Source organism: Podarcis gaigeae (genome assembly GCF_964106915.1).
Source record: "Podarcis gaigeae genome assembly, chromosome: 16".
NCBI lineage: Eukaryota > Metazoa > Chordata > Lepidosauria > Squamata > Lacertidae > Podarcis > Podarcis gaigeae.
The window spans coordinates 8,323,845-8,332,154 of record NC_139693.1 but is presented as its reverse complement, the minus strand read 5'-3'; the positions used below and the strand labels follow the sequence as shown (position 1 = coordinate 8,332,154).

Sequence of the window (8,310 nt, the reverse complement as noted above, 5' to 3'; positions counted from 1 at the left end):
ATTATTCATAAAGGAAACAGCTTATAAGAAGTAAATAACGAGGCCAGATACAGGATAAAGGAAGTCTTTTATTTGGTTGTTTGTATTGTTGTATGTTATGTTTATTGTGTTTCTGTATTGGGGGGTTGGGGGGGTTATGTTATGTTGTAAATAAAATTTCCAATTAAAATTAATAATGAAAATAGGGGCATCCCATTCCATAAAGCTAACTTTACTAATTATACCCCACACATCTGACTGGGTTGCCCCAGCCACTCTGGGCGGCTTCCGACATAAATAAAAACATAATAAAATGTCAAACTTTTAAAAACTTCCCTATACAGGGTTGTCTTCTGATGTCTTCTACAGGTTGTACAGTGGTGCCTCGCAAGACGAAAAGAATCCGTTCTGCGAGTCTCTTCGTCTTGTGATTTTTTTGCCCATTAGCGGATTAGCGGATTAGCGCTATTAGTGGCTTAGCGGATCAGCTGAAAAGTGGCTTAGCGGCTTAGCAGATCAGCTGTTAAGCGGCTTAGCGGATCAGCTGATAAGTGGTTTAGCAGCTTAGAAAAAGGGGGGGATCCGCAGGAACTCGCAAGACATTTTCGTCTTGCGAAGCAAGCCCATAGGAAATTCGTTTTGTGAAGCGCCTCCAAAACGGAAAACCCTTTTGTCTAGCGGGTTTTCCGTCTTGCGACGCATTCATCTTGCGGGGCACCACTGTATAGTTACTTATCTCCTTGGCTTGGGGATCAGATAACTCCATACCCTCCAACAATTCTCCAATGAAAATAGGGATGTCCTAAGGAAAAGCGGGACATTCTGGGATCAAATGAGAAAACAGGACGGCTTCTCTAAATCAGGGATGTCCCGGGAAAATAGGGACACTTGGAGGGTCTGTGAATAGAAAGAACAGCCAGGGTGTATTTGATTCTTTTTTTAAAAAAAAGCATATTTTACACCACCTAAAAACAAAACCCCCAACAACTTAGCCTTCAGTCAGTGGTTTTGGGAGCTTTTGTCCTTGATAGGTTTCCAGGATCTTGAAATATTTCCTTTCTGGTTCTCCAGAATAGGGACAGGGTAGCTGTGGAACTTCAGCCATGGTTGGCGTCCAAATCACTTCAGTCCCAGGCAGCTAGCCTAGCCAATGTTCAGAGGATTGGAACTATTTACTGACTTTCTTTCAAAAAATACATAAATTGTACACCACTTGATTGCAAAAAGAAAGAAAGGAGCGCCTTTCTCTCAAAGCAGTTTCAGAAAAAGCTGAAACTATAAACTTATGGATAAGAAGAATGAACGGCGAGATATTTTTTTTTTAAAAAAATAAGTTTTATTGATTTTCTCTCTTGCAACAAATATCCATCATCTTTACTAAACATTCATTTTCCAATTTCGTCCCTCCCTGTTGACTTCCCTCAACCTCCGTTTCTGGTTTGTTTATTATATTTATTGATGTATGTATCATTTATACATCAAATGATACAATCTACTATTTGTATATAATACTACGTTTTCCCATTGTTCTATTTCTTTCTCTCTGTAAATAAAGTAGTAAATGTTTATTTAAATCCTGCCAGTGAGTCCATGCTTTTTAGCTGTTTCTGCAAATATGTTGTAAAGGGTTCCCATTCTTTTTCAAAGTCACTATTGTCCTTTTCATGCAACTTGTCCGTTAATTTTGCGAATTCTGCATAGTTCATCAACTTTTCTTGTCGTTGCTCTTTGGATGGTACTTCTCCAGTCTTCCAATTTTGTGCAATTAACATTCTTGCTGCTATTGTAGTATACATAAATAACGTCCGTTTTTCCTTCGGCAGCTCTTGTCCCAAAATACCTGACGAAAAAGCTTCTGGTTTTTTTAACTAACGGCGAGAATTTAAGATTTTTGAAACGTGGCGATGGCCAGCCTTTGCACGCATGAGATCCTGTGCTCTTGTTGCTGGGCTCCCCTCTCCCTTGCTTGGTTGGGTCCCTAAACTGGCACACAAATAAATGGTGTGTGTGTGTGGCTAGGCTGGCAGCATGGATGTTGGGCTTTATGGCTGCTGGCAAGCAAAAAGGCAGTTGGCTCAGAACCTTTGAACACACAAAACACCCTTCGCTCTCTGCCTGATTCAAGCTGCCCTCATCGGTATGAGAACCATTGCATTGCTCCCTCGCTGGCATTCAAAGCTTGCAAGTGACCATCTTTCGGGTAAGTGGCAATCCTTTCAGAGGGGAGGGGGCAAGATTTCAGCTTGTGACAAAGGCTGATCTCCCCCGCTTTGCTAAAGGGAGTGTGTATGTGTGTGTGAAGGGACGCGGGTGGCGCTGTGGGTTAAACCACAGAGCCTAGGACTTGCCGATCAGAAGGTTGGCAGTTTGAATCCCCGCAACAGAGTGAGCTCCCGTTGCTCGGTCCCTGCTCCTGCCAACCTAGCAGTTCGAAAGCACGCCAGTGCAAGTAGATAAATAGGTACCACTCTGGCGGGAAGGTAAAAGGCATTTCCGTGTTCTGCTCTGGTTCTCCAGAAGCGGCTTAGTCATGCCGGCCACATGACCCGGAAGCTGTACTCCGGCTCCCTCGGCCAATAAAGCGAGATGAGCGCCGCAACCCCAGAGTCGGCCACGACTGGACCGAATGGTCAGGGGTCCCTTTATCTTTATGTTTGGGGGGGAATGTGGCAAATTCTTCTGAAAAGCTGTCAAAAGCTGTGATTCCTGCATTTGCAGATGGTTGGGCTGGATTAACCTTTCTAACTCGGCAATCCTGCGATCCCACGAAAGCAGCGAGTAACTCGCCACCCCTGCATTTTGCTGCTCTCCATGCATTTTTCCCCTTCTTCTCTTACACAGCAGCATCAACCACACATAATCCCCATTCCTTGACCGATAGCCTCATCGAGGGAGGGAGGGAGGAGCCCAACAGCGCTCAGTCACAAGATGGCCAGCGAGGATACGTCGCAGATGGTGATGGCCATCAATAAAATCGTTAGCATCTTATTGGTCCATACGGCCGCCGAGGGCAAGAAGGAGACACTGATGGCCGGCCAGTTCAAGGCGCTTGTGAACAAGCAGCTCCCTAACTTCATGAAGGTAGGGTGGGGTCAAAGGGCGAAGGCAGGAGGGCAAAGGGAGGCTATTTATTAGGTCAAAAGCAGTGCAAGCAAAAGTATTTTGCTGTTTAAGATCAGGGAAAAGATGGGGACCATTGACTTCTCATTTCAGAAGCTTTGTAGACCAGGGAACCTTTTTTCTGAATTAGGGTCACATTTCCTTCCAGTCAACTTTTGGGGGGCTGTATCACTAGTCACAAAATTAAAAGACGCCTGCTTCTTGGGAGAAAAGCAATGACAAACCTAGACAGCATCTTAAAAAGCAGAGACATCACCTTGCCAACAAAGGTCGGTATAGTTAAAGCCATGGTTTTCCCAGTAGTGATGTATGGAAGTGAGAGCTGGACCATCAAGAAGGCTGATCGCCGTAGAATTGATGCTTTTGAATTATGGTGCTGGAGGAGACTCTTGAGAGTCCCATGGACTGCAAGAGGATCAAACCGATCTATTCTGAAGGAAATCAGCCCTGAGTGCTCACTGGAAGGACAGATCCTGAAGCTGAGGCTCCTTTCTTTGGCCACCTCATGAGAAGAGAAGACTCCCTGGAAAAGACCCTGATGTTGGGAAAGATGGAGGGCACAAGGAGAAGGGGACGACAGAGGAGGAGATGGTTGGACAGTGTTCTTGAAGCTACCAGCATGAGTTTGACCAAACTGCGGGAGGCAGTGGAAGACAGGAGTGCCTGGCATGCTCTGGTCCAGGGGGTCACGAAGAGGCGGAGACGACTAAACAACTAAACAACAACAAGAAAATCACTGTGGTGGGTGGGGCCAGAGGCAACAGTGGGCGGAGAATAGGATGCTTGGATGCTGAGCTCTAGGAAGAGGAGAAGAGAGAGGGTAAATAATTCCCTCTCCTTTTTCTCCATGTCTTGCACGATTTTACAAATGTCTCCTGCAACAAAATGGCGTTGGTGGGAACTGCTCCTGTTTGCTGCTCCTGCCAGTCAGCCAGCCACGCCCTTCTGAAAGATATTCCATTCCGTTTCCACAACTTTCCCTCCTATATGGTCAGCCAGCATTCCATCGCCACGGAGCATGCTCAGTCCTCATGGGATGTTTTCAGGGCTTGTTGTTGTTATTCTGCAAACCTTCGGGTATCCCTGAGTCTGCCAATACCTCAATCTCTTGCCATTTTTGTCGCACACGCCTCATGAACGTGGAAAATGGCAGGAATAATTGTGCAAGCAGTTTCATAGGGTGGTAGCCGATACTCATCCTAACTCAGAGGAGACCCACTGAAGATTAACTTAAGCTCATTCATTTCAGTGGGTCTACTCTGAGAACCAGGTAGAGGGCCTTTTAGAGGACATCTGAAAGCAGCCCTGTATCAGGAAGTTTTTAATGTTTGATGTTTTATTATGTTTTGATATGTGTTGAAAGCTGGGGCAACCCAGCCCGATGGGCAGGGAATACATAAATAATAAAATTCTTATTCTTATTCAGCTGAATCCATCCAGAGAGAGACAATCTCTCACTGACTGTTTCTGAGCTTTCTGTTCCTCTTGCCTCTTCTGTAGGATGCTGGCGATCTCGATGAGAAGATGAGAAGCTTGGGGACCGACAGTGACGGGGAGCTGGAATTTACGTCATTCTGGAAACTGATGACAGAGATATCCAAGAAGCTCAAGGAGGGGGAATTGGGGAATATAAAGTGAAATTTGGGGTATACCTGCATGTTTCTGGGTGTGGGCAAGAGAGAGGTGAGTGGGTGGGACCAGGAAATATGGATCCTAGGACTTGCAGGAGGATGAAAATACTATGACATATCAATCAATCTCTTGGCCAGTTGCAACAATTCGAATAAAAGCCTTTGCTCTGAGAAGCTGCTGCCTGTTGCTTGCTTGGTGGCATGAAAGCTCATACCAATAACAAACTTAGTTGGTCTCTAAGGTGCTACTGGAAAGAATTTTTTAATTTTGTCTTGACTATGGCTGACCAACATGGCTACCTCCCTGCTGCCCTCTGGTGCTCAGGGCACAGAACTGCACAAACCTCCACCTTGGTTCAATGTGAATTTCAAAGTGTGAATCAGGTTCAACCGCAAACTGAATGGAATTTCTTCCCACATCCTTATAAGTTAATTGGCTATAAACCACCACCACTCCGGTATCTGCCCATGTCCTTTTGGGAAGAAAAAAAAAATTGTGTGCTCCCGAGACAAAGCGGGAGGGAGAGGCTGATCTTATTTCTTTCTTATAAGGGGCGAGGTGAGAGGGCAGGGGCCCAATTTAAAGGGAGTCTGCGCCTCCACATGGGGAGTGTGTTTGCAGGGCCCAAGGCATGGACTCCTTGAGACTCCCTTCAGGAAAACAGACCGGCATGAATACACAGACAAAACCACTAGGTCAATCTGGTTTTCAAGTTTCTCTGGATTTTCCTTACAGTTTACAAATCAACAGAGAGTGTAGTGGTCATGTAGGGTTGCTATGAGGAATTATGAAAAATGAAGCAAGCCATTGTGTCAGCGGTGAAAGCATCGCTTTGACTGGGTTTGGGTCATTGACATGATTTCTGATCAACCCCACAAGCCTCTGCATCTCTGCCCCATTTTCTCTATGCCTGGCAGTCACCTGCAAAGCATTCTAACACAGACCTGTTGCTTACCAGGCATCCTGGGTACATAAAGATAAGGAGGTAATAATAATAATAATAATAATAATAATAATAATAATAATAATTTATTATTTATACCCCGCCCATCTGGCTGGGTTTCCCCAACCACTCTGGGCGGCTTCCAACACAATATTAAAATACTGTAATACATCAAACATTAAAAGCTTCCCTAAACAGGGCTGCCTTCAGATGTCTTCTAAAAGTCTGGTAGTTGTTCTTCTCTTTGACATCTGGTGGGAGGGCGTTCCACAGGGCAGGCACCACCACTGAGAAGGCCCTCTGCCTGGTTCCCTGTAGCTTCACTTCTCGCAGTGAGGGAACCACCAGAAGGCCCTCGGCGCTGGACCTCAGTGTCCGGGCAGAACGATGGGGGTGGAGATGTTCCTTCAGGTATACTGGGCCGAGGCTGTTTAGGGCTTTAAAGGTCAGCACCAACACTTTGAATTGTGCTTGGAAACGTACTGGGAGCCAATGTAGGTCTTTCAAGACCGGTGTTATGTGGTCTCGGCGGCCGCTCCCAGTCACCAGTCTAGCTGCTGTGTTCTGGATTAGTTGTAGTTTCTGGGTCACCTTCAAAGGTAGCCCCACGTAGAGCACATTGCAGTAGTCTAAGTGGGAGATAAGGGACGCAGGTGGCGCTGTGGGTTAAAGCCTCAGCACCTAGGACTTGCCGATCGAAGGTCGGCGGTTCGAATCCCTGCGGCGGGGTGCGCTCCCGCTGCTCGGTCCCAGCGCCTGCCAACCTAGCAGTTCGAAAGCACCTCCGGGTGCAAGTAGATAAATAGGGACCGCTTACCAGCGGGAAGGTAAATGGCGTTTCCGTGTGCGGCTCTGGCTCGCCAGAGCAGCGATGTCACGCTGGCCACGTGACCCGGACGTGTCTCCGGACAGCGCTGGCCCCTGGCCTCTTGAGTGAGATGGGCGCACAACCCCAGAGTCTGTCAAGACTGGCCCGTACGGGCAGGGGTACCTTTACCTTTACCTTTTAAGTGGGAGATAACCAGAGCATGCACCACTCTGGCGAGGCAGTCCACAGGCAGGTGGGGTCTCAGCCTGCGTACCAGATGGAGCTGTTAGACAGCTGCCCTGGACACAGAATTGACCTGTGCCTCCATGGACAGCTGTGAGTCCAGAATGACTCCCAGGCTGCGCACCTGGTCCTTCAGGGGCACAGTTACCCCATTCAGGACCAGGGAATCCTCCACACCTGCCCACCTCCTGTCCCCCCCAAACAGTACTTCTGTCTTGTCAGGATTCAACCTCAGTCTGTTAGCTTTGATGTAGCTTTTGTTAATCTTTAGGTAGATCTTTGGGCCGGGAACAGAGTTCACATGGAGGTGGTAAAATGCTTGTCTTTCCTTTCCTATGGGTTTATTACCTCCAGGGTTTGCTAAATGCATTCCTCTTTGGTTCCCGTTTATTTAGCCTAAACATGTATGCATGCTCAAATAGTAAATAGTTCTTTGTAGTTAAGAGGCTTCCTCTGATCTGACTTTGTCCCCACGTGGGGATTTTTTTGAAATGCTCAGAGGAAATCTGATTGGTTCTTACAAACGCTGTGTTAAAGTTCTTTTGTTAATAAAAACGACCTGGGCCAGGGAGTGGAATATGCACTTTCTTCCAGGGTCTTGCTGGTCAAGCCTTGTGTCTATTGTATTAATCAGGGTCCAGTCCTTCCTTTGCCTTCAGAACGCAACAAGAGAGATAGGTTCGTAGAGATTTCTCCCCCGGCATCTGCTTTCATACTGCTAGGACTTGGGGTCACTTGATGAAGATGCTCTGACTTCTGTCAAGTCAGACAGAAGAAAATGCTTCACCCAACCCATGGTTAGTCTGTGGGACTCATTGGCACAAGATGTGCTGGTCGCCGGGACTTCCGGTTCGCTGCAGAAGCTAATGGTGGTGAATGCCATGTTGTCCGCTTGAAGGGTGAGACGGTTCAGGGCAAATAGAGCGTTGGGGGGGAGAGCGCCAGGGCTAGGCGCCCCTCCAGAAAGACCCCCACAGAGGAGTGGGGGTCCTAGGGGTCCAGCAGAACGTGCAAACTCACCCCCTGAATTCCGCAGCTGTTTTACTGAGCGGGGGGAAACGAGGAGGCTTGAGTCCGCTCACGGCTCCAACACACTCTATTGCCGATCGCCGTGATCTCAGATGGCTTTATTTAAGAGAGAGAGAGCCAGGGAGATGCATGGGTGTGGTGATCAGGTGGGATTGCTATGAGGAATTATAAGAAATATAGAGTAAGCCATCTGTGTCAGCAATAAAAGCATTGCATTGACTGGGTTTAAACTATTTTGATATGATTCTTGATCAATCCACACCTCTGCATCCCTGTTCCATTTCTCTTTCTTGACCAGTCACGTACACTGCCAGTTGCTTCGCCAGGCTGGCATCCTGGGTCATCAAAGACAGTGGGCAGCTTCTTTGATGTAGCTTTTCTGATATGTTAATTTTAGGGCCAGGAAACAGATCTCACCTGAAGGTGATAACGATCTCTGTCCTCCTGGCCATCCTTATCATGTATGTTGCTTGTTTATCACCTCCCTGGGTTGCCAAATGCACTCCTTTGTAGTTCTGTTTTATTTACCCCATGCTTAATTAGTTTTGGTAGTTTA

General features: G+C 47.0%; 1 protein-coding gene across 2 annotated transcripts; it reads left to right on the top strand.

The window, feature by feature from the left end:
• Positions 1-2,021: 2,021 nt before the first annotated feature.
• On the top strand, positions 2,022-4,904 carry LOC310833444 (protein S100-A13-like). 2 transcript variants are annotated; one of them, XM_083716187.1, is made up of 3 exons: positions 2,022-2,179; positions 2,861-3,060; positions 4,600-4,904. In XM_083716187.1, exons 1-3 carry the CDS (start codon positions 2,119-2,121, stop codon positions 4,735-4,737), a joined length of 399 nt encoding a protein of 132 aa, XP_083572313.1. In that variant the 5' UTR covers positions 2,022-2,118; the 3' UTR covers positions 4,738-4,904. The 2 variants fall into 2 exon arrangements, with proteins under 2 accessions (XP_083572313.1, XP_083572314.1); XM_083716188.1 differs by having other exon boundaries at positions 2,050-2,179; positions 2,824-3,060.
• The last annotated feature ends 3,406 nt before the right edge of the window (positions 4,905-8,310 follow it).

Coding starts and splice junctions, on each gene's coding strand:
- LOC310833444 (XM_083716187.1), top strand. CDS start 2,119: ATGAGAACCATTGCATTGCTCCCTCGCTGGCATTCAAAGCTTGCAAGT. Junction 2,180..2,860: donor TGCAAGTGACCATCTTTCGG/GTAAGTGGCAAT, acceptor CTTGACCGATAG/CCTCATCGAGGGAGGGAGGG. Junction 3,061..4,599: donor AGCTCCCTAACTTCATGAAG/GTAGGGTGGGGT, acceptor CCTCTTCTGTAG/GATGCTGGCGATCTCGATGA.